Source organism: Macrobrachium rosenbergii, chromosome 19 (assembly GCF_040412425.1).
Source record: "Macrobrachium rosenbergii isolate ZJJX-2024 chromosome 19, ASM4041242v1, whole genome shotgun sequence".
Classification (NCBI taxonomy): domain Eukaryota; kingdom Metazoa; phylum Arthropoda; class Malacostraca; order Decapoda; family Palaemonidae; genus Macrobrachium; species Macrobrachium rosenbergii.
Window position 1 is genome coordinate 701,908 of NC_089759.1, and position 26,559 is coordinate 728,466.

Consider the following 26,559-nt stretch of genomic DNA (forward strand, 5'->3'; position numbering starts at 1 on the left):
GAGACGGGGTCGGGGCGATGGGCTCTTACAATGTTCCCCTCCCCAAGCGAGGCATCGATGCGGAAATTGTCTTGCCGACAATTGTAGTTGGCTCGAAGGGCTTGGGCTAGGGGTGGGTAGGAGGCTGAAGGGCGGCGCCGGCCAGCAGGAGCTCGAGGAGGACGGGAGCTGGTTGAAGGGTGACGTCGGATGATCCTTCAGTGGCCGGCTGGATCGCTGAAGGATGACGGCGGTTGATCCTTGGTAGCCAGCTCGCGAGGGGCGGCAGCGGCTGAAGGATGACGTGGCTGGTCCATCGTTGGTCAGCTCGTCCAGTACGAGTGCAGGGGCGGCTTCAGGTTTCCTGGAGGAGGCACCCAGGGCTCCGGTGGTGGGGTGAGCCATCTCGGAGGGTTGGACTTATATTGAGAACTCAGGAACGGCGGGAAGCAGCGAGGCCGCGAATGGTCTGTCGGCGCGTGGGTCGTCATCTTGGGTCGGCTGGGTTCTTCGGGTCACTCCGGGGTCACCAGTGTAAGGACTGGGGATTGAGTGACATACTGGCTGGGTGTTAACTGGTTTATTGGTTGTTCCTTACTGAGATAAATTTACAGAATCTTGGAAGATGTTATTGACGCGTGCGAGCGGTAAGGTAGCGTCTACACACAGACAGGTAAAAACAGAGGTACAGGCTCGGGCATCTGTGTTTGTCGGTAGACAAACAGATGGCGATATCAAGAGACATAATTAACATTCAGTGATGAAATATAATCAATGGAAAAGCCATGAAATTCTACACATGGCCAATTGCATGAGATTCAAGACAGATTAATGGATACAATGCAGTAGCATAATATATGTGAAATGGAGAGACGTTTGGCGTCTTCACAAACAGAAACACACATACAGTTTGATACAGAAGATTTGCTGGAACATTATGAGTACGTATGTGATTAGAATGCTTGCATGGGAATGCAAGTAGTGGTGATTGTACATACATCAAGACAACAATGCGTAGGGAGAAACAGACGGAAACATTGTATGGTTGAAATCGCGTTCCTGTAGAGAAAGAAATCGAGACGCTTGCTTTGTCCTGTCCACTCCGATGGATGACGATTGACGAACACACGTACACACGTGTTTGGAAGAGACAGCATCGGGCTCTTACAATATCAGATATTTTTTAATATTTTCTCTTATATTTTTTAACCAAACTATACAAAATATTTTTTATCCAAAATATACAAAACTACAGTAGCTCACCGAGATATTGGATTAAAGTGTCCGAGCCTATGCTGCTAGAAAAGAAACTCCGATATATCGTTGTATATATATGTGAATGCATATTTTTGCTATAAAGTACAGGTATATTTATACCCTGTACCCCTTAAACTACTGTAAAATGCTTATAACTGCTTATTTTTACAGTTCACTGCCTAATTTGATAGTTCAAACAAAAATACACCCCAAACCATCGTCCTTAAACACCCAAAGTCATCTTATATTACCCTCCTAAAACTGTTGCTCTTAAATACGTACACCCCTAAAATACTTATACAGTAACAATGATTTACTAATTTTGAAATATCAATATTAATGTAAACAGAGCAAAATATTGATAAGATATTTAATACAATTAAATAAATCTTTAATACAAATTAAATGTCTTACTGAAGTGTGACAACTAATTAGAGTAGTCGTTTTTCTCACAGTATTGAAGTTCCTCCGTTTTCATTTTTGCTATAAAGTATATTTATATAATCAAATAGTACCTGTAAAGTAAGATAAAAGCCTTATTATTAACCCTTTAGCGCCGACTGGAAATATTTTACATCGACAAAAATTGTCAGTTGGGTGCCGAGTGGACGTAAGATACGTCGACTATAAAAAGTTTTTTTAAATATTCGCGGAAAAATACTTATAGGCCTAGTTTGCAAAAAATTTTAAGTCACGCGCCTTGAGGGATGCTGAGAGTTCACGGATCACGCTGTTGTTTTGTTTACATGCGTGACCCAGCTGCGCATGCGAAAATTTCTTTCTTCTCCCACTAGAAAGCATCAGCTAACTCTGCTGAAATCTCAGAAATTCTTTAGTCACTTTGTCATAATTTTTGCACCATTTTCTATTAGCCTTTATATAAAGTTTTATATATGAAAATGTGCACAATTTTATGTAGAATACAACAAAAAATAACTCATGGTTGTAGCTTTTATCAGTATTGAAATATTTTCATATAAATCACGATAAGTGCCAACATTTCAACCCTCAGTCAACTTTGACTCGACCGAAATGGTAGAAAAATGGAATTGTAAGCTAAACCTCATACATTCTAGTAATATTCAATCATTTACTTTTGTTTTGCAACAAACGAGAAGTCTCTAGCACAATATTTTGATTTATGGTGAATTTTTTAAAAAACTTTTTCCTTGCATCCGCGAGCGCTAACTGCCGAACATCTCAGAAATTCTTTAGTCACTGTCGTAATTTTTCCACCGTTCTCTATTGGCCGTTACATAAAGTTTTATATATGAAAATATGTGCAATTTCATGTACAGTACAACAAAAAATAACTCATGGTTGTAGCTTTTATCAGTTCTGAAATATTTTCATATATATCTTAATAAGTGCCAAAATTTCAACCTTTGGTCAATTTTGACTCGACGGAAATGGTCGAAAAATGCAATTGTAGGTTAAAACTCTTACATTCTAGTAATACTCAATCATTTACCTTCATTTTGCAACAAACGAGAAGTCTCTAGCACAGTATTCCGATTTATGGTGAATTTTTGAAACAAAATTTTCCTTACGTCCGCATGTGCTAACTCTGCTGAAAATCTCAGAAATTCTTTTGTCACTTTGTCGTAATTTTTGCACCGTTTTCTATTAGCTGTTACATAAAGTTTTATGTATGAAAATGAGTGCAATTTCATGTAGAATACAACAAAAAATAACTCATGGTTGTATCTTTTATCAGTTTTGAAATATTTTCATATAAATCATGATAGGTGCCAAAATTTCAACCTTCGGTCAACTTTGACTCGACCGAAATGGTCGAAAAACGCAATTGTAAGCTAAAACTCTTACATTCTAGTAATATTCAATCATTTACCTTCATTTTGCAACAAACTGGAAGTCTCTAGCACAATATTTCGATTTATGGTGAATTTTTGAAAAAACTTTTTCCTTACGTCCGCACAGTAACTCAGCCGAACATCTCAGAAATTCTTTCGTCACTTTGTCGTAATGTTTGCACCGTTTTATTTTAGTCGTTACATAAAGTTTTGATAAATGGAAATGTGTGCAATTTCATGTAGAATACAACAAAAAATAACTCATGGTTGTAGCTTTTATCAGTTTTGAAATATTTTCATATAAATCACAATAAATAGAAAAAATTCTACTTTCAGTCAACTTTAATTCGACCAAAATGGTCGAAAACTGCAATTGTAAGCTAAAACACTTACAGTCTAGTAATATTCAATCAATTACCTCCATTTTGCAACAAACTGGAAATCTCTAGCACAATATTTCGATTTATGGTGAATTTTTGAAAAAAACCTTTTTTACGTCCGCGTGTTACCAATTCATGCATCATTTTGTGATAATATTTTCTCTGTGTTGCTTTGATCATTTTACAATTTGTTATATACCAAAATCATTGCAATTTAGTGTACAATACAAAGAAAAAAATAACTCGTTAGCTTTAACCATTTTGCTCACAGTGCGATTTGTATACAATTATATATGAAATTTTTTTTTCGCGCTGTCACATATTTCAATATTTATATATGATAACGATATTTTTTTTCATTTCTGATGGTTCATACTAAACTTCAGGCAGTGACAAAAAAATGAGCCAAAAATGAACTCTTAATCTTAAAAACTAAGCGTGCTGTGATTTTTTGAAAAAACTTTTTTTCCGCAACGGCGCTAACTCCCGAACGCCGCCGGCATACAACAGACACTTTTGTAAATAGAGACTTGGCGTTTAAGGGTTAAGAGTCAACTAAAGAAAAAAGTTAAATGGTTACATCATCATTGATGAAATGCTGTATGTAGGATAAATACACACACATTATCACTTGCATATAGGTAAATCTCCCATGATGTTATGAGGTGAAATAATAATCAGTTAATTACAATAAAACAGAAGGGGATTAATTACTTTTTAATAGTATTCTTAAAATGAATTTGCCTTGGACACATCACCATTGAGAAATGCCGTACATACTAAAGATGTAAAACACTGTAAGTTTTACACACACACACACTCACTCGCACACATTTTCCTTGATAAGGCAAAATGAGAGATCAGTGACCATAATAAACAAAAGATTAATGAAAAATTTTTATAGTATTCCTAAAAATATCATGCTTAAAGAACCCTGTCAATGGCACAATATGAATAATGCAATACTTTGTGTAATTCAGGGTCTGGAAATACATCAGTGAATAAAAAAGGCAGATTTATCAAATTGAAAGTAAAATGAATGAAATATAATACAGTCTGGTAACAAGGGAAAAGAAATGGTGATAAAACATGGTAGGCTGTGGGGCAGCCCCTGTATACCTACATACCTACCTTATTGTGTGTTGTGTACATAGCAAAAGAAAAAAAATTTGTGCACAAGGCAAAAAAAACTTGCTCTTTTTGAATGTTATACAGTATTTTTTCATGTGTTTAGGCAAAATAATTGAAACGATGAAATCCGTGTTGTTCAATAATGTACTGTACATAGAGGCAGTCCCTGATTTATGGTGGGGGTTCTGTTCCCAGCCAAGCACCGCTAACTGGAAATTGCCAATAACTGAAAATCGGTGATAATAACACTGAAAAAATCGCGTAACGGCTACGTTAACCGGTTATCGGCGCCGATAAACCACTTACTGGCACCAAAAATCACTTACCTGCCCTGAAAATCCAGTTAAAACGTTGCTAGCCAAGCACTGTAGCACCAAAACGTCGTTAACTGATGCCACAGGTAAGCAGGGACTGCTTGTACGTTGATTGCCTTTTGCTTCAAGTTTTTAGTTTAAAGAGTGAAGGTTATTGTTAATAAGCATATTTAGTGTTTACGATTGTGCGGTATGTACGGAGTTACCATTTTACATCCGTAGACTTTTGACTATCTGGCAGGCCTTGGCTCTGTTATTGCAGATAATCAAATTATTAATGTAGATATGTGATGCATTCTAATTAGTCCTTAAAAAGGTAACAAATTGTTTGGCTTCAGGGTCCCCTGAAAGTTATGTCCAGATAACTTACATCAATCAGTTATTTGTAAATGAGCACATTCTCCTTCTCTGTAATGTATTGCATCTCTGGTTGCTGTTAATAAGAAGCCTGTACATACTTCTTGAAGCCTGTGTTGATTTGGTTTACTACCAACATTCACTGTTGGTCTTGTGGAGATTCTAGTCAAGTCTGATGATTAGGCTTCCTTAATAAAGTACTAAACCTATATGGCCCAACATGACACTATTATCATCCAGATTTCCATTGACTCCCAGTTGGATAGACTATGTCCACCCCTCTTTATGTCAAGTTAGGTTCTTTCTGTATGAGAAAAAGCCACTGCTAACTGATTGGTTGAGAATCAGGTATGCTAAGGTCAGTTAAATGTCAACAGAAACATGTGTCTAACATTGTTTCGTTTCATTTTGTAGATTATGGATGAATGATCAGGCATGTCACATGTCTCATATTTTTCTTTTACAAAAGAGTACATGTAGATCATGAAAATTTGTAGTGTTCAAGAGTTTTTCTTTAAATATATGATCTATGATCATATGTATATAGTATAGGTAAAATTTTTGCTATGTCTGTCACAATTTCTGACATGACCCCAGTTGTGTTTAATACTTGTACTTCACCAGCACTCTGATATTGTGATATCAATTATGTGTGAGAAATTATAGTAGTATTATCATGATTTGGTAAGAAGAATAGTGTTTGTTTTAGAAACATATTGTACCCCCTCCTCTTGATAGGATGAATATAATTGATAATGGAGAAATAAGTTATGTTGAACCAATTGTGCTGGGTACTTTTTTAATCACATTTATGAATCCAATTTTTTGAAAATCATGTCGTCATATGTTGACAGAGTGCAGTTGAATACATCCCATTCACTGATTACATGATTTAGTTTTTCAATTATATATTCTGTATACCTCGAACATACTCATACTCATGAAGTCGTAGTAGAGGACAGGTCACTAATGAAAGCATTACTGAAGAAAACAGTGTCGCTATTGAACTTTTTCCTGATAATTTAGAGCTTATTCAAGATCCTTCTGCACTAACATCAGTGTTCTCAAATACTACTACAACCTGAGCATCTCAACCCTCTAGACGAGTTCAGTGGACAAGAAAAACTTTCACATTACCTTCACCAATACTAACTTTTATTCCAAGTAATGTGTTACAAGAAGATTTTGCTTCAGTATTTTCAGGTGAAATAGTCCATTAGTTAGATTTCTTTCCTTCACAAAAAATATAAACAAGCCACAAAACCATGTTAGGGAGGAACGTGAACACTGATTAGGATTACTCCCTCATTTCTCCATAATTAGAGCTCCTCCAGCATGCCTGCATTGGTTTGGGAATTGTTTGGATACAGAGATTACACTGCTATGGTCACAAGCAGAAATAGATGGAAGACACTAAAATTGAACTTATACATCAGGGATAATAATGATGATGGTTCGTTTGAGAAGGAAGTCTCATGAACTTCCATTGTAACAAAACATTGCATTGATGAGCTGGTGCCTTTGAAAGAAAGGCATGGCATGAGAGAGTGCTTACCCACGAAGCCCAAAAAGTGGGTTCCAAGATTTTTATTTTTATTGACCATAGATCTTATGCTTGAATTTATTCCTTCCATGGGCCCATTCAACCTATGAAATAAAGAAGGCACCCCACACTGTGGGGGAATCTTCAGTCATTTTTCACTTGGTGGCTGAAACAATTTAAAGTAATAAAAGTCACCTTGTATATTTTGGCAACTGGTTCACTTTTATTCCACTAGAAAAACATCTTCAGTAGCTGGAATAGGTACTTTGGGACTATCAGGCCATGTTGACCTCCAGGGCTAAATGAAGAAGTAAGATAGAGGCACTTTTGAGGAATAGAGATGCTAGTCAGCTGACAGGTGTCAGATGGTTTGATAATGGTGTGACCTAGTACTCCGCGTATGCTGAGAGTCAACCAGTTCCTACTGCATGCCATTAGACAAAACTATGAAAAAAGTTGAGATCCCATAGCCAAACATGGTACAATTGTGCTAAAAACATGGCTGGTGTTGATCTGCCTGATTGTCTTGTATCAGTATGCAGGATCTAAGTGCAACTGAAGAAACACATAACTTTTCAGAAAAAGGAGAATCCTTGCTTGTGCTGCTAGCAGCCTAGGTTGGAAGGGCTGCACAAATGTCAGGTGCATCAAATACAATCTTAAAATGTCTAAATGAGATGAAAGGCTTTTGCTCAGTTGCATACCTGAAACATTTTTGTTCAGTTGTGTACCTGAACACACACACACACACACACACACACACACACACACACTCTCTCTCTCTCTCTCTCTCTCTCTCTCTCTCTCTCTCTCTCTCTCTCTCTCTCTCTCTCTCTCTCTCTCTTTTCTTAAGCAGATCTATACTTAGTATTACTCTGCTGTATAGTGATGTCACAACTTCTTTTTCAATAAGAAATAAGATTTGGCTCCTCTGAGTGAGATATGGCAAATACTCTCCAGTACTGGTTATTGTTATAAAACTAATAGTTTCAGTGATGCATTTAGTTACCAATGTAATAACAGGGGTCGTAACACTCAGTTCATTGCAGTAGTAAATGGAAAGTTGGGGTATAGTACCATCAGATATGATATGGGTAGTTCTTTAATGTTGATATGTTAACTAAGTTTCAGTTGCTTGGAAACACATTTAATTGAGTATTACCTGCATAATCAGTAATAACTAAAAACACAGCACCAGTCAATATAGCTTACTTATATGATGTTTTAATGTAGTTTTGTTAGGCTAGTGGTCATGGTAAAAATACACTAGTCTACAATTGTCAGGAATACAGTACATTATTCCCGAAACTCAAATTGAACTGACAAGCATGGCCATGCTCTTGTTAAAAAACTTAGCACCCATTTTAAATGTTGTGCCACCCAGTATAAGTGTATATAGGTGATATTTTAAATCATATTTACTAGGTTAGCTCTTTGTTGAAAACCAGAGCATTACAAGTCTGTTTTGTTCCTACACACACAAACCTGAAGTTCTCTGTGTAGGATTTACTGACAAGGTAGTTAAATGTCTACAGGTAGGCGGAAGCCCTGCCCACCTTTCGAGCTACTGTGATGTGCAGCAATCTTTTCCTGACTCTGTCCTGACCTTTTCCATTTCTTTCTTGCCAATAAGCGTTTTTGCTTGAGTATTTCATGCCTTTTGGTAGTCTTAGCTTTTTCTTTTAATTTTGAAAATGTTTGAAATCCATGACTTGTCCAAGCCATCTTCCTCTGTACCCAGGAAAACCCTCATTGTTTAATGCTGTCCTGGTAGAGACAAGCCCCGCAACAGGTTTATGTCCTCTATTGAAATTGATTTGCATACACTTGTGTCATGCAGGAAGCATGTATGCAACCAAGATAGTCCTTGTTCAGAGTACTGTGAGTGACCACCTGAACAGTGGGTGAAGTTTGCTTTGAGGAAGAAGAGAGAAAATTCTCCCTGTTGTCATTGGAAGGTTATACTCTGTCAGTGACACTGAAGGTTTTCAGTACTTTTTTCCAACTCCTGGACTCCCACCTGTTGTTGCTAGGGTAGCATCCCCTCCTCTGACTCCCCCAGAGTGTTTGGTGTAGAGACTTTGAAGGGGGAGGATAACCATTCTGGCATCTTTCTCGAGGCCTCTTTCCACTCTGAGAAAGAGATCTCCTCTGGTGATTGCTCCTTCTCAGGGCAGAATGAAGTGCCTCAGCCTTTTTTTTTTTTTTTTACATGTGCTTCAGTGGCCAAGAGATTTGTGACCTTCCCTGGGTCTCTTAGGGGAGCCCAGTTTTTGTGCTCTTCATGGTCACCTTACTGCTAGAAGGGTGACCCCTATTTCCCAGTGGACTGTTAAGACTCTAGCAGTCTCAGTCTCCACTAGCTTTGACTTCCCCAGCTACACAACACCCCAGCTTGCACAATCAGTAATGTCCCTTGGAGTTGTCTTCATCCTCTCTGGGGGCAGTTCTCCTCCACACACTTTTTTCAGTGTTGACCTCAGGTTGTTGTCATCTTTGTCTTCATCTTCACTGTCTGGTTCCTCTGCTTCCTTGCCATCTTCCAAAGCTTCTTAATGGAGGAAGAAGGCTGCTACATCTGGCTCTCCCTACAGGAAGTCTTGTAAGACTTCCATTGATCAATCTTCCTCTGCAGAGAAGACTGATGGGACTCATGTTAGCAGTGCCACAACCGCGCCACTTCATGCTTTGCTTTGTGCAAGGATGCAACTGCTACCCAGGGCTCCCTGGTACCCTGGCATATTGGTACCAGCCTGGCTAGCCAGGCCAGCATGGGTACCAGTAAAACTGGTATTGGTCCCGTTGCTAGCAAGGCCCGGTGTCCCCCTCCTCCTCCTCCCCCTCAAGATCAGAAAGTGGCATGGACTGAATGGCCCCACCATCTTAGGAATCTAAAGAACATCTCATCCAAATCTTTATGTGAATAATTGTGTAGGGTTTGTTAAAGGTATGTTATAACAGTATTGGTATTTACTGTATTTGTAATGGTATCCAAAAGTTCTAAAATCCTTAGGCTACTATATATAACTGATTGAAACATTGCTAAGTATACAGTGTACTGTTTGTAGTGATATGTACAGATATATTAATCCTTCTTTAGTAAGGGATATTAACTTTATTAAAACTGAATAGAATAATATTACACAATGCAAGAGAGAAAGAGGGAGTAAACTGACAAACTCATATTCATATTATTGCATATGGAAGTGTAGTTTGCATATAACTGACAACTGAACTTGTACTGTTTGCATGTAAATTTAATGATTTTCACAATACAGTAGTATTAATAACATCATGTATGTGCAGTCATTTATACAGTTGTGAGAATAATTGTACAGTATATAAATGTGTCTCAATTCATCTGTTGATTTCATGTAATTTGTTGCTTCTCTCTTTCATCCATTTATCATGATTTTACTCCAAGTTTTGATAAAGTTAACTTCCCTTAATAAATTATGATTACTGAGATGTAATTGTATATATCAGTAAGTATAGCGCATTACATATTTATCCAAGGTTTCAGCTGATGATATACTGTAGCCTTAACTCAAGTAGCTTACAACATTTTGGACACTATGGCTTTTGTCAAGTTTTATGTTGTACAATATTTTTTTTTATATTTTCAGAAGCCTTGCACACATGAAGGTTGAAATGAAGTGTTTATTCAATATTTTTATGTGGATACAGTATACTGAAATGCAGTACTAAATGGCTGCTTCCAGTATGTAATCATTACAAAATCAGCAGGCAATCATATATACACATTCATTGAGTGCATATGGTACTTTTCATATTTTATTGTTCCTACCAGTATTGTTGATTTCATCGCTGAATTCAACAGCTTATAAGACTCTCTCAAAACTTCTAGTGAAATAATACTACCTAATAAGTTAGGGAAGAAAGGATTAGATTTTACACGATTTCTACACCAGCTCTAGATTGTTATATAGCTTGTTCTACAGGGTCATGGGTCTTTATGCTCTTCATTATTTAACAGATTTTGTTACATATTGGGAGGCCAGACCTCCGAACTGTCCAGTGAGGTACTGTAGCTGTTTATAATAGCTTATTTATTTTATTATTACTGGAAAAGGTAAAGTAAAATAGTGGGTTATGTATGGTTAGAGATACAATATGAACTATATTTTCATCATCACAAAAACTTCCATTATTTCTTAACATGTCACTCACTAGTGTTTAGGTAAAAAAATACTCCTGAAAATTATATTATTTTTACAAGGGTATGTTGATGTAATTTTACTTCTCATAACATTTTGTTCAGCTATGTTTAATCAGCATTTACTAATCTGAATATCTTCTTGAGCTCAGTTCTGTACATTTTTTGGTATTTCAGTACATTGATCCTACTGATGCAAGAAAATTGAGTCAGGCAGAACTTCTTGTGATAGATGAAGCTGCAGCCATACCTCTACCATATGTTAAGGCACTTTTGGGTTCTTATAATGTGCTTATGGCATCAACAGTAAATGGGTATGTTGATTATTTAGGTATTTTTGTTATTTTGTAACACAATAATTCCCATTTTTCTTGGATATGCTTTTTGAGTAGTTCACAGTAGTGGTAGATCATTTGTTCCTACAGAATATGCAGACCTTCATCGTTTATAAATGGTTTGGTCACTAAAGCTGTTAACAAGATACCTTCAGGTGGAAACTCCAAGTTGGTGGGTGGGGAATTTTGCGCGTACTCAGCTGCCTGCCAGTCAAAGCATCGTCACTGCTGCGCTCTTGGTCATATAACTTGCTTGATTTTGTAGTTATTGTAGCTCTTTTGTCACTTACCTATTATCTTTAATGAACTTTCTTCAGTGTTTGCTGCAGTTATGTATTTGTGTGATCTGTGTTCTTTAGATGTCAATGAGATGATCAGGCACATTATGGACAGTGCTTTCATGTGAAGACACACAGACCTACATTCATGAAGAATTCCTAAAAGCGCGCTGCATCACCTACAAAGAAATTTATATTGCCAGATAAATTTTATGGCAATGGGATCCCCTTTAGGGGCCCTGTTTGCCAGTTTCTGTGTGTGTAGATGAGGGATTTCCCCCAACCACAATACCACCAGTAAATAGATGATACTTTCAAGATGACCTGAAAGTCCTTTGCACAGCCCTCAGGTAAAGTGCTGCCCAACATTTCACCTTGTTCGTTGGTGAAACGATGGGTAAACACCAGCATTGTCCATCCCAATCCCTCCCTTTCCCCTGATGTATGTGCTTAACAGACCCTGATGGAGTATGCCATGGGGTATGCCATCGTGGTCTGTTGAAAATCTTTGAATCCGGACCCCTGCCTAAATGGTGCCAGCAATGCCTGAGGAGGTAAAAAAGGTCTGATGAGGATACATTCTCTCATTGGACTTTTGGTTACTGCTTCACATGGAGGGACACCAAATGTTGTTTAGCAACAACTTTTTAAGCATGAATGACAGATCAAAAGCTTCATGAACAAATGGCTTACAGAAGAGACCTCTAGCATTGGAAATTACCAGAGTGATCCTGTCAGACTTCACTAAAAGAGTCATATGTATCACCACTACCTTGAGGATGAAAAGGCTCCAAGAAAAAAATATTACCTACTTCAAAAAAAAAGTCAGCCTTGTAATATACAGTAAGAATATAAAGGCCAGCCAATACCATAAGTGTGTGCCTAGCAATGAAATCATCCTGAAGCTCAACTAAGTCATAATTCTTTGCCCCCTGCCATCCGCTGACCTAGTGTGCCCACTCTGTCATAAATACCTTGACATTGTAGTCATTCATTTTGCATCTCCTAGAAGATGATCATCATAGAGTGAGTTGAACTGTAAATAAAATGCTACAGGTGAATAAAGGTGGAAAATGATGAGATGTCCATTACAGTATTGCTGAAAGTCTTATGATTTATCATCTGATTAAGTTTTGTAAGAGGGATCCCATAGGTAGAGGTGATAAGAAACAGCTATGGAAGAGAAGCTTGGATTGAAATACAAGAGATGGGAAAAAATATGAGAAAATGAAACTCACTGGTGGTATTTTGAGAAAACATGTCATTTGTGATAGTTGTCATACAGGTAGTCTTAGGACTTTGTATGGATGTTTTTTAAGCACTTCTTGAAGGAAACATTTACGTAAGGATAATTGCGAAGGCATTTGGATTATTCAGGAGGTTATGAAACAGCTTATATCATTAAATATAGTAGTTGTGAAAGAGTAGACCATCTTGCATAGTTTTGCTTAAAGGGGGCTTATTCTTCTATCTGTCATCTAATCATTTATTTGACTGTCAGTGTGTCTAGTACTCTTTCCTTGTCATTGCATTTCCTCGTAAAGGAAGATTTTCCTTCAGTGTCTGTTACACTTACCGTATCTTATTTGTTGGAGTATTAGAAACTACAGCACATTAGATGCACCCCTAGTAAACAATAATATTTTGAAGTAAAAACATGTTTTGTGTTGGTGGAGAACCAGAAAAATGTTCAGCTGCTCTATTCTCTTGTTCATCATTGTAGGCTATAAAATCTAGCTTGAATATGATATTGTCAAATTGCCCTAGTTCCTTCTGTGCCATGGGTTTAAATTGAGGAAATTCTATGCCAAAAATATCCTGGCAATAAATCAGCCCCTTAATTTTGTTGTCGCTTACATCTCTTCATTCCTTGCATATTGATAGTTGTGGAAATAACCACCAGTGGTGTAGCACTGTTTCAATTATCCTTTGTTTTTTAGTCAGTTGGAACTTAATTACAGTATTTTACTGACAGTAAAATATAGCAAAGAATTTCACAATCAACTAACCTTTTCACCTTCATCTATGGTAAACAACTTTGGGGCCCTCAGTGGTCAGCTTTGATGGCTCTCAGCAAACATTTAGTGTCCATAATGTGAGCAGAAAAGCTGAAACAACCAATCCTAGACCTCCATGAAAACATGTCATGTTATTTCATGAATGTTAATTATACAACAGGTTTTGATGAAGGAAACCCCTCTTTTTGATAGCTGCTGTAACTCCTGAGAGGAGTTACTCATATGGTCCCACGGGGCTCCATAAGACAGGCCAACCAGCATTAAAAAATTCTCTCATAGTTGGTCTTGGCCAGAATAGTGCCTTTAATTTGACATACTGATTAAGTATAAAAGGACTCAAGGCAAGAGGGCTCTTTCTCTTGCTACAGCAATTACCCAGTTTTTCCTTCAACAGCATATAAGTTAGCCAGATACCCATTACTTGCCATGTCAGTGCCAGAAATAACTCACCATAAGTTCCGTGCCTTTTCATTAGGGAAAGTAGGTGGGTTTTACAACTCACAGTAGCTACCAGAAAAAGGTTTTTCCTTTGTCTAAATTTTTTTTTATTGTGTAATCACTGTGCATCTTCAAAGGAGCATACAAAAGAAATTGGCCATCATGATGAAGTGATCTAATGACCCAGACATAAAAATGGTCCATGGTAAAGTCACAAAAGTTATTACCTACCTTCTGTTATTCAGGATACCCCTTAGGGTTTAACGATGAACGATAGGAAAAACAAGAACCTCTATACAGGGTATGTATTATTCTATGCAGTTCTAAAGTTACTTATATAATTATGCTGGGTTAGGGTATAGGTTTATTCATCCAAGGTGGTCAAGAAGACTGCCTTTTGGAAGATCTAGTTATAATTGCATTAGGACTATTGAATTGAGAGGACACGGGTCAGAGAACCTTATTCAGGGACCTGGTAATGGGAAGTTGTGCAGGAACTGGGCTTTGCAATGCAAAGGACCAGAGAAGAGAATTGAAAACCTATATTTAAATCACTGCCTCACCCATAAAGCATAGTCTTCAATAATGCAGCTTGTATGAGACAATTGTAGTAGCAAAGAGGTGCTTGTCCTAAAGTAGGTGGTTTGGACAAGTAAAAACTTTTTAACCAAGGCTCAGCAGCCTCACAATGTGGAGGTAATCCAACCATGATGGATAAAGTCTGTAGTTGTTCCCATACGAATACAAACTTTTGGCTTTTACAGTGGGAAATTCTCCTGCACAGCTGGAATAACAGTTATAAAAAAAATAATGAGTAATATGAACAAGGTATGGCGGAGTAATACATAGCTTCATCCAGTGGAGCCAATGATTGGGCAGAGTCTCATTTCGCTTGCCCCCAAGAATCTTGTGACGCATCCAGTCTTCTCCTAACTGCCTTCTTGAGCAGTTGGGTGCTGCTCAACTTTTATTAAAGCCAGTTTTTTCACTTCCTGCCATTTTGCATGCATTGGTTCTTTTTTTTCGTGTTTGAGTGGTGTATTTGGTGCTCTTTTTTTGTGTATATGTTTGCTACATCATCATGCAAACCCATGATTTACCTAAGCCTAGTGCTAAGAAGCAAAGGAAGTGCCCTGGTATTGCTAACAACCCTTGCTTCTGCTACCTAGCTTCTTTTGAAACTGATCCCCATGTGACTTGTAGCAGGTGAAGACTTCACATTTGCAATGTAAGTAGCCCTTGTTCTGAATGCTGTGATTGGTCTCCTGAGCAATGGAAATGTTTCGAGTCAAAGAAGAGTTACAAGAGGAAGGGTGATGCTCAGCCATGGGAAGGTTTCGGCCCTTTGAAGGCGGCAGATGATGCCATTCCTTCTTGTTCCTTTTCTCCTTCCCCAAGCTGTTTACCTGCTAATTCTTCTTTGGAAGAATTTACCCCTTCATGTTCGTCTATTTTTCCCTCGGTGGATGTTTCTGAAGGGGGTTTGGGAGGTCCTATTGTTGTTTCTCTCCCTGCTCCTGAGGGGGGTTAAGGATGCCCCCCCCCCTTTGGTTGGGGGATGAGATTTGGTTTGTGATTTATTTCCAGGTTCGGACATGGTGGTGCTACTCTCCATGAGCATTGGTTGACCTTAGGCCTCCCCCACGGTTGGGGGGACTATTTTCTTATCTGATGTCATCCCACCTCGCCTCTTCTACTTCTGTGAATGTTTCATCGGCTGTGTCGATGTCATCTTCACAAATGACTTCCACAGCTATCTCAGTAATAACTGCCTGTGTATTGGCCGTGGCTTCTGGCCACATGTCTACGTCTGGCCACTTGTCACATGATCCTGCAGGTACAGCCGCTCCGTCCCATCTCCGTGTGTCTGGTCCTTATCTACTGCTTCCACTCTTCAGGCCTTACTTGAGAGGGTTGCAATTCTTGAAAGGATCGACCATTCCATTTCTACAGTACCTAGAAGGAAGTGCCTTAGATCGCCATCTCCGGATTCTCAAGACTCATCATCTTCCTCAGTTTGTGTTGTCCCGAGAAGATTGGAGGAAGAGGGACTTTGCACTTTCTCCTCCTAAGATTCACAGTCTGCATGTGGTTTCCCACGCTCTTTCTCATGTTTCAGTGTGGATGGGGTGTTGGTTTGTCTCAGCATGGCCGTATTCTGTCCAAGGTGGCTACGGGCTCAATCTCCATGGCCATCTCCGAGAAGAAACATCATGACCACTCAATCATGGCCATGTCTGCGGAAGCAGCAGATCAGGCCCTGCCTTAGTTGATAGTTATTCCTTCTTCCAGCTGTACAGAAGTGGCTATTGGACCATTTACCATGAAGCAAAAAGATGATACGGCTCCTGTCAAGAAATCTAACCTTGTATAGCTTTGGCCTCCTTCTCAGCCTAGTTTTCCTGACCATGACATTCATGCACGTAAGGCTGTCCTTCCACGTCCTGCTTCACCTTGAAACAGTAATCTCACCACACCGGCCTCGAGGATGTGACTCTTCTCCACAGGAATCGTCTCATATATGGCCGCAACATCGGTCTTGGCTGCAATAACTCCCCACACTACAGAATCCCTGCTTGGCCGTGACAGCAGCCTCGGCACCACTCGTACAGCGGAGATCGCTCTCCTCGTCGCTCTCTTAGTAATCAGTGTTCTCCTAGATGTTACTCTCCTGATCATCTACGTAAACTTTGTCGACCTGCTTCTCCTCAGGATCCTTTTGCTTCTTGGCCTCCCTCTCCAATTCCCTTGACTTCTTGGGGATTCAAAGGATTTAAAGAAAACTCTTCATGTCGTCCTAAGAATGAGTTTGATTTTTCGGATTCTCATCCTTCTGCACCACTCCTGAGGGTTTTAGGTCCTGAACATACACATAAACACTCCGGTCATTCAAAGGGATGAAGTTCAAGTGGGAGATTCGCTGGATAGAGCTGATAGGAGTTCTAGAGGTTTGGAATTGGAAGATCCTCTTCCACTTGATCTTGACGCTAACGAGCTGGTCAAGATGTACAGTGAAGTTGTGGGGATGATTAGGAAGTACATCAACTTGGAAGAAACTGCTACCGCCCCTTCCGACCGGTCGTCGGGCTTTGAGAAGTTCTTAGGCCCCAAGAATGAAGCAAAGACCTTGGTAGGATTACCCTTGGCCAATCTTGCTGATTTTGCCTTAGAACAGGTGGATGCCCTTGTCTGTGGAAAGGACAAGTTGCTATGTTCTGAGTGATCTCCCAAGTTGCTGCCACCTCTTCATAGGCATGCATTTTTATGTCATACCAAGAGTCACCTTACAGCCCAGACAATTGGATTTGGACTTCATTAGGTTGGGACTGAGTCTTTCTTTAGATCAATTTAATGGGGACAGCACTTCTTTTACCTTCCAGGAGGCAGCATCTTTGGAGGCTTCAGCTTCTATAGTCTTACAAGTGATGACTTGGCTAGACTTGCAGTCTGCGGCAGTAGGCAAGATTTCTACGACAGCCTTCTCGAAGGATTCTAAGGAGTGTGCATCCATCTTTCGTCTTCTTCAGTCTGGGCGCAAGACCATTTCTTTTCTGACCCACTTTTCGGCAAATATGTGGGCTAACTGACTACAGTATATCTAGGGTGTCTAGATATATCAGCCCTGAGTCCATGCTAGCATCAAGGAATGGAACCTTATTGGAATCTTCTTCCTTGCTCCCAAAGGACCTGGTTCAGGCTGCAATTGATAGGTGAAGAGCTGACAACGACTGTCTGGTTCTGCAAGCAGTCTCTAAATCGTCAGGTCCTGCTCATCCCAACATAGCTAGAGCAAGACAGCCCACTTCGCAGAGGAAACCTGAGACTTTGATGGGTCCTCGTAGGGAGCAACAGTCGTCTCCTAAGTCCAATAAGACCTCTCAGCAATGTCCCTTTCAGCCGTGACCATCTAGAGGCACGCAGGGAGGCAGAGGTAGAGCTAGAGGAGGGAAGTGCTAGAGAGGGTGCTCCTCCCATCTGCTGCCTTTGGTCAGGGAGTGCCTGGCAAGCCACTGGGCAACTTGGCAGCAGCTAGGAGTGGAAGATTGGGTAGTAGACATTCTTCGGGTAGGATATCTACTCCCTTCGACTTTCATCCTCCTCTCACAGATCATCCTCTCTGTCAGAGGATATACCTTCCAGGCTTGCCAAAGGATATGGCCCTCTGGAACGAAGTGAAGATGATGGAGAAGGGCACTGTGGAAGCAGTGAAGGATCCTTCCATGGGTTTCTACAGTCGAGTTTTCCTGGTAAAGAAGGCATCAGGTGCCTGGAGACCAGTTATAGACCTGTCAGCTCTGAATCTGTTCAGTAGGAAGACTCATTTCAAAATGGAAACCCTCCGTAAAATTCTAGCTGCCATCAGACAGAATGACTTCATGTAGACAGTAGACCTGAGGGATGCCTACTTCCAGATCCAAATTCACCAGTCATCTCTCAAGTTCCTTCATTTTGTTCTGGGAGACACAGTTTATCAGTTCAAGGTTCTATGCTTCGGCCTCTTGACCGCCCCTCAGGTGTTCAAAAGGGTGTTCACTTTGGTTTCGACTTGGGTTTGTTCTCAAGGGATTCGCATGCATTCTCAGATACCTTGATGACTGGCTGGTACTAGCAAGTTTTTGGGTGAAGTTGATCCAGGACAGAGACTGTCTTCTTCAGTTTTGTCTCAACCTTGGGGTTGTGATAAATATGGAGACATCACATCTTGTTCCCAGCCAAAGGACCCTTTACCTGGTTATGTTGATAGACACAGTCATGTCGAGGGTCTTTCCTTCAGATCCAAGAATAGAGAAGTTCAAGATGGTCATGAGGTCATTGTTATCAAAACAGAAACAGCCTGCATGTCAGTGGCAAGTTGTTCTAGGTCACCTGTCTTATTTGGAAAAACTCATTCCTCACTGCCGACTTCATCTCTGCTCTTTACAGTGGAGATTGAAAGAGTTTTGGTCCCCGGTGAGGAATTGTCCATTCTTCTGCATCCCTCTGTCACAGGAGGTGAGACAGAACTTGGCATGGTGGCTGGATGACGAAAACCTGATCATAGAAATGCCCCTTCATGCTCCTCTTCCAGAGATCCTTCTCTTCTTGGATCTTTTGACTTCTGGGAGTTGGAACCCTGAAGAAGACATCTTCACATCAACATCCTGAAGCTGAAAGTGGCCTTTTTAGCCCTTCAGGAGTTTCAGGATCAGATAGCAGGTCATTCTGTAGTTGTAATGTCACTATCTTCATGAATTGACAGTCCAGTTGCATCAATGGGCTATATTCTGTCAGCCAGGTACATTCCAGGCAAAAGGAACGTAGTGGCAGACAAATTGAGTCGTCAAAGTCAAGTCTTGGGGACAGAATGGTCATTGCACCAGGAAGTGGCAGAAAGGCTGTTTCTCCTTTGAGGAACACTAATGGTGGATCTGTTTGCAATGCGTTTCAACAGAAAACTGAAAGTGTTATTCTCAGTGGTTCTGGATCCTTGGGCAGTGGCGGAAGATGCCCTTCAACATCCATGGACAACCTGGACGTTTACGCCTTTCCACACATTTGCCTAATTTGTCAGGTGATCAGCAGGGTAATGTCTTCCCAGAACCTCAGGATGTCTTTGGTAGCTCCCTTGTGGCCACACACTGAGTGGTACCCGGACCTTCTAACTCTGCTGACAGAAGCTCCGAGAGAGATTCCCCCTGTGCACAATCTACTTTGCCAACCTCACGTCGAAAGATATCATCAGTTCATCAAGTCCCTATCTCTTCATGCTTGGAGACTTTACATTATCTCCTGCGAACTAGAGGCTTTTCTTGCAGGACAGTGTCAGAGATGTCTGGATATCTTAGGAAATCATCAACAGCCGTGCACCAGGGGAAGTGAGAAGTCTACTGTGATTGGTGTCGTCAACAGGATTTCTCTCCAGTCGGAACTTATATTCAGCAAGTAGCTGACTATCTTATTTTCCTACTGCCATTAAGGGCTATAGGGCTGCTTTAAGACTGGTTCTTCATCTGAAAGGAGTGGGTCTTTCTACCTTATGGGAAATCTCTATGCTCTTACGAAGTTTTGAGCAATCTTGCCCCCCAAGGGAACTCGAACCTCCTAACTGGGATTTGACACTGGTTCTTAGCAGCCTTACTTACCTCCAGGTATTTTCACTGGCCTTGGCATCTGCCAGACCTTACACAGACCTTACAGTTCGTTCGGATTGCCCCAGGTCCCTCGATGTGAGGCACCTCTGATGTCTACCAGAGAATTGCTAATGCATCTTCCGGTATATTTTGCAACTTCCAATCTTGGATGGTCTGGTATGCAGCTTAGATATTTGTCGAGCTTACTCTTAAACACATCTACGCTCACTCCTGATATGTTCCTCAGATGAGCTGGTAATGCACTGAATAATTGCTGCATTATTGATGCTGGTGCATAGTGGATTAATGTCTTGTGTGCTGTCCTTATTTTCTTGGTATAGTTTTGGGCACTATTAATCTACCTCTGCTTGCTCTTTCTGATATTTTTAGCTCCATGATGTTTTTGGTAATTCCTTCTATCTGTTTCCATGCCTGTATTATCATGTAGCTTTCTCTTCTCCTTTCGAGACTATATAATTTAAAGAATTGTAGTCTTTCTAGCTGTTGGTAGTGTGGGTACTCCCATTTTTGCTTTGCATTTTGCCAGTAGTATTGCTATTTGATCACTGCACAACATGTTCCTATTCAACATCACACCAAGGTCTTTAACTGCTTCCTTATTTGTGATTGTCTCGTTGTTAGGTCCCCTATATGCATGTATCATTCCCTCTTTATTACCATAATTTATTGATTCAAATTTATCAGAGTTAAATACCATCCTATTTACCTCTGCCCATTCATATATTTTGTTCAGGTCTCTTTGTAGCGAGTTCCTATCTTCATCATAGGTAATTTCTCTACTTATTCCTGCGTCATCGGCGAAACTTCTCACTACCGAGTCCTTAGCATTACTATCTATGTCTGCAGTCATAATGACAAACAGCAATGCAGCTAACACCGTACCTTGTGGCACACTGGATATTACCTTAGCTTCATCTGATTTCTCATCGTTTGCAATCACTATCTGTTTTCTGTTTTGCAAAAATTCTTTTATCCATCTTCCTACTTTCTCCACAATATTATGTTTTCTAATTTTTTTCGCTAACATATTATGGTCTACCTTGTCAAAGCTTTTGCAAAGTCTAGGTAAACCACATCTGTACCTTTTTCGTTTATCATTGTTATACTGTATATGTTTTCATAGTGGGCTAACAGTTGGGTTTGTATACTTTTTCCAGGTACAAAACCATATTGACTTATATTAAACAAGCTATTTTTCATAAAATATTTCATATTTTTCTTCATTACCCTTTCATACACTTTCATAATATGTGATGTTAGACTCACAGGCCTATAATTACTTGTCCTTTGTCTTGATCCACTTTTGAAAATAGGGGTGATATATGCTAATTTATGTTTATCACAAATCTTGCCTCTGTCTACACTTTGTCGTAATAGTATTGCGAGCGGCTTTGCGATAGAATGAGCTTCTTTTTTTAACAAAATGGCAGGTATGCCGTCTGGTCCGGCTGCTGATCCATTTTTAATTTCTTTGATAGCCTGCACAATATCAGCTTCACTAATAACTATGTCCGATAGATATTCCCTATTTTCATCTCTTGTTCCTGTATCATTATCTTCATTATCAATTCTAGGTGTAAATTCTCTCTTAACCTTTCTGCTAATATGATGCATATTTCCTTTTTTTCATTCGTTAATTGCCCTTCATTTCTTAGAGGGCCTATTTCTACTCTTCTTTTATTCATCTTTTTCACATATAAGTAGAATATTTTGGGGTTTTGTTTGATATTTTGTAGGGTCTTTTCTTCTAAGTCCAAGAGAGTGGGGGAGCTTCATGGTCTCTCTTCTGAAGTAAAACACTGAAGGGGCTGGAGTTTAGTGTCTTTCGAATTTGTCCCGGAATATGTGGCTAAGACTCAGAATACATTGGTTCCCAATGACAGATTCGAGTCCTTCTCGATATCGTCCCTTGCAGATTTTGTTGGTATGATCCTAGTGAAATGCTCTTATGTCCAGTTCAGGCACTATGCTACTATCTAAAAAGAACTTGGTGCCTCAGACCTGGGTGTCGAAGGCTTTTTGTTAGTACTGGCCGGAACAAGAAGGAAGTGTCCAAGAATACCATCTTCTGGCTATGGGAGGTTATCAGAAGTTCATATGCTTCTTCTGATGTAGTTGACAGTCCATTACGACCTAGGGGTCATGATGTCAGGGATCTTTGCCCTTCCATCACTTTTAAGAAGAATCTATCGGTTCAAAGAGTTTTGAGGGGTGGTATGTGGAATCATCAGAGCACCTTTACCTCTTTTTATCTGAAGGACATCACTCATAGGTCCTTGGACACTTTTTTTCTTAGGTCCAGTGGTGGCTGCCCAACAAGTTGTCTAACTTACCAATGCTACTTGTGGACATATTGTACGTGGTCTAGATGTTGGTGTGGAAGAAATGGTGATTGTGGTGAATAGTTTTAGCCCCCTTTTTTTTTTTTTTTTTGCTCCTGGCAAGCAGTGAAGAGGACAGTCTTCAGCATAGATCTCTCTAGATACAGGTGAGGTGGACATCTTTCTTCGTCTTTACTTTTCATACAATAAGCTAATCTCAGAAATAGAAATGACGCCATTCTACCCTCTGTAAACAGAGTACAGTAAACCCCCCGTATTCATGATCTCACTATTCACAGACTCACCTATTCGTGGATTTCTTTGAGGAACGTATATGCATATTATTCACGGAAAATTTGCCCATTCGCGGATTTCTCCTTGGAACGTATATACACATTATTCATGGAAAATTTGCCCATTCGCAGTCTTTTTCACTGAGAAATATTCACTAATTACTGTATTTTCTTATCATTTTCATGACTAAATGCACTTTTTGTGATAAAACTATTAAAATACTCAGATATAAGCATTTTTAGAGTTTTTTGTGTGTTTAAACTATCAAAATAAGCAGTTCTAAGTGTTTTTAGAGGAGTTTTAAGTATTCGCGGATTTTAGCCATTCGCTTGGGTGTGCGGTATGCATCCCCCGTGGATACGGGGGTGTTTACTGTATTGTCTCCATAGATGAAGGTAATTAACCTATTGTGGGTTTTACAGTAGATACAAATCCTCCCGTTCTTGGCACATTGTGGAATCTTATTCCCTTCACGGCAAAAGCCCAAATGTCTGGCTGCTAGGGAAACTTTTTCTCCTCTTAGTCAGAGGCTTTCAACTCTTCCTATACTCCAACAGTGGTCAGGGAGTGATGATGAAATGGAATAAGATGACAGTACATGGTACAAAAAAGCTCTGAGGAGTAAAATAATGGCCAAGATCCTTGTTTGTAATGTTGCTAGTCATGCTCAGGAGACTTTGATTACAAAAAGTAGATACTATTCATCCACCAGGGCATAAAAGCCAGTATCTCAGAAAATGCCAATCAGAAAAACAAGGAAGTTTAAAAATAAGGAAGGTCATGAATCTCACAAACTCCATTCTTCACGAGCTAATAAAATTCAACAGACGTCAGATCCGCTAACTTTAATACAGGTAACTTTTACATTGCTTCGTCACTGATGCCTATGTATGACCAACAACAGAGGTCAACAGGAAAAACTGAGGTCATATGCAAGCCAACATCATGGTCCAATACCCCTTCAAGGCTAGATTCCCTTATTCTTCATAACATTCTCAAGTCATCTACTTGCAGAAGACACCAATTACCATCCAAGCCACCAAGAGCAAGAACATGCATTTTCATTCCCTCCCCTCAAAGAATATATCCTCTTGTGGTGCTTGTCCTCAAAAGCAAGTTAATGAAAGGAGATTTGAGCAGAATCTTAGGTTGCCAAAGTCCTGTGAGGTGGATATTGCCTCCCTTTTTGGGACACAAGCACCTGCTGTCAACTGGTTGGTGCTCTCCCACTCCTATGCCCAAGACAGTGAGGGGTTGTAGATGCTAAATGAGGAGATCAGTTCAATGCTCCTGGAAGCAATCAAAGAAGTTAATCCATAGTCTGGAATTATTCATCACTTCTTTGAAGTCCCAAAGGCTTCAGAAAGCTACAGGCTGATTATAACCCTCAGCAAGTTCCACAAATTTCTTTGGTTAACCTTTTTCCAAATAGAAATGGTAATGTTATTAGGAGATCAAAGGGGAATTTTCTTGCCTCGCTGGATCAGCAGAATGCATACTTCCATATGCTCATCTAGCCATCCCTGAGGAAGTTCCTTCAGTTCATGTTAGAGGGGAAAATTTACCAGTTTCACATTCATAGGCTTTGGTCTGCTGTCAGTCACTGGTTCTTACCGTTTCAACAACAGGCAAGAAAATCATTCCTAATGCTGTCCACTGTTCTACCCCAGACAGACAGAGAGAGGAAAAAGCCATCCGTGTGTCCTCTTTTCTGAGCTGTGGCCTTCATGTATGGATTTTAAAATATAGTCTGCCAAGAAGAGTATTCACATAATATTGCTATGTGCCTGACACAAAAATTACAGATTTTTGATAAATTTGTATTTTTCCTAACATACAAACCTGAGGCCTTTACATTGGTAAACTCTCCTGCGCAGCTGGAATACCGGTCATAAAAAAATATAATCTGCGTGATATTATCAAGGTATGGTGGAGTAATATGTAGCGTCATCCAATGGAGCCAACGAGTGGGCGGAGTCTCATCTTTCTTGCCCCCAAGAATCTAATGACACATCCATTGATCTAGTCCAGGGAAAACTGAATGAGGGGTGGCTGAGGTGGGCCATTAATGTAAAGGCCTCAGGTTTGTATGTTAGGAAATATACAAATTGATTAAAAATTTGTGATTTGTTCCCATACGAATCGGCCTTTACATTGGTAGACTTACTTACTGGTTGGAGGAAAATTAAGTACTGACCGATTGTAGGTCTGGCTCACTGGGGCTGTTTATCAGCCAGCCATTGGGTCTTTCCATGTAAATAGCTATTTTGTTCTTGTAAAAGTAATGGGATTGTGGTGAAAAGTATAATCTTGTAAAAGAAATTTTTTCAATCCAAAACCATTATTGTTTTAGAGAGTGCCATCTTCCATTCCACCCTGTCCTTGGAACTGAGTCAGACAACATTAAGTTCCTGTATTCAGTTTGCTGCCAGCTTACCAGTAACAACAGAGGTGCATATGCCATCAACTGGAATTGGAAGAAATCTTTTCTCTTCTGTTGAGTGCTTGTAAGGCTATTTAAAAGTAAATACAGCCGACCCCTGATATTCGTTGGGGTTAGGGACCACAACCACTAGCGATAAGTTGAAATCCTTGATGAGTTGGAACCTTTCCTCAAAAATTGTTTATAACTGCCTATTTTAGTGGTTCAGACACCAAATATACCTTAAACTAACATCCTAAACACTTTAATATCATTTCAAAGCCATCTTGCAGCATTACTGTACTCTTAAAAACATATGGCTTACAGCTACACTTGAACTCTCCTACAACTGTTACTGTACTCTTACCAAGGCAAAAACTAATCAAGTTATCCCGATATTCTGGCACATACATTTTCTTTCATGCAGTAGTATTCAAGCCTTATTGTTTTCTGTTATGTATATAGGGGTGACATTGGTACATTCTTAATTACAGGTAACAGTTAAGGACTGTACCTAAATACTGTATTTACATATGCATTAAAAAAGATATACGAAATACTGTAATGAGAAGTTTAAAATTACGTAAACCAAACGGTTCCTCAGCAGTGATGAATGTTGATTGAAGATGATGATGAATTAGTTGTGCAGTCCAATGAATGACGATGAAGATATGACTGCATAGGAAAGCAGAGGAGTTACATCTCCTCTGGGGACACCTCTTCCCCTTCTTCAGGCACTTCTTCAGGGGTTTGGGAGGCTTTGGAGGGTCTTTCTCCATGGGCTTAAGAAACATGGTGATAGGCAGCTGCTGTTGCTGCTTCTTCATGCTGACGAGGGCATTATTATATGGCGCTATGCACATATCAAGGGCATTTGTGAACTGTATGGAGCATTCCACGTAAGGATCTCATGCCAAAGCTGACTCCTGCAGCTCCTTGGCCATCCTCATAAGCCGTGACAGATGTTCCAAAGCCAGGCCCTCATCCTCCTCCTTGTCCCCTGAACCTGGCGTGCTGGTCCGTCAGGGGGTCAGAGTGGGCATCAATGAGGGTGCCGACTTCAACCTCGATGATGCCATCGACGCCTTCTCCACCAAGCATCCTTGCCAATTGGACTGCCTTATCAATGGCCGAATGTTGAATTTCTTCAGGGGAGAAGCCCATATAATTGTGAACATACTCCAGCAGCAACTTCTTCCAGCATGCGTGAAGGGTCTCCTTCTCCATAGCTTTCAGTGGTCGGTCGATGACAGTCAGATGTGGCAATTGTGAATTTATGCCAATACTCCTTCGGTGTAAATTCACTGTCAGTGTCCATTTCCTTCACAAGGTGCTCGAGGGAGTTCCAGGTGTAGAGTACCTTGAAGGCT

General features: G+C 39.9%; 1 protein-coding gene across 1 annotated transcript in view; it reads left to right on the forward strand.

The window, feature by feature from the left end:
- LOC136848545 (RNA cytidine acetyltransferase-like) overlaps positions 1-26,559 on the forward strand; it is a 427,260-nt gene that overhangs the window by 209,167 nt on the left and 191,534 nt on the right. Inside the window, exon 8 of the mRNA XM_067120821.1 lies at positions 11,130-11,266. Coding sequence (XP_066976922.1) covers positions 11,130-11,266 — 137 coding nt within the window. The remainder of the gene's footprint in view (positions 1-11,129; positions 11,267-26,559) is intronic.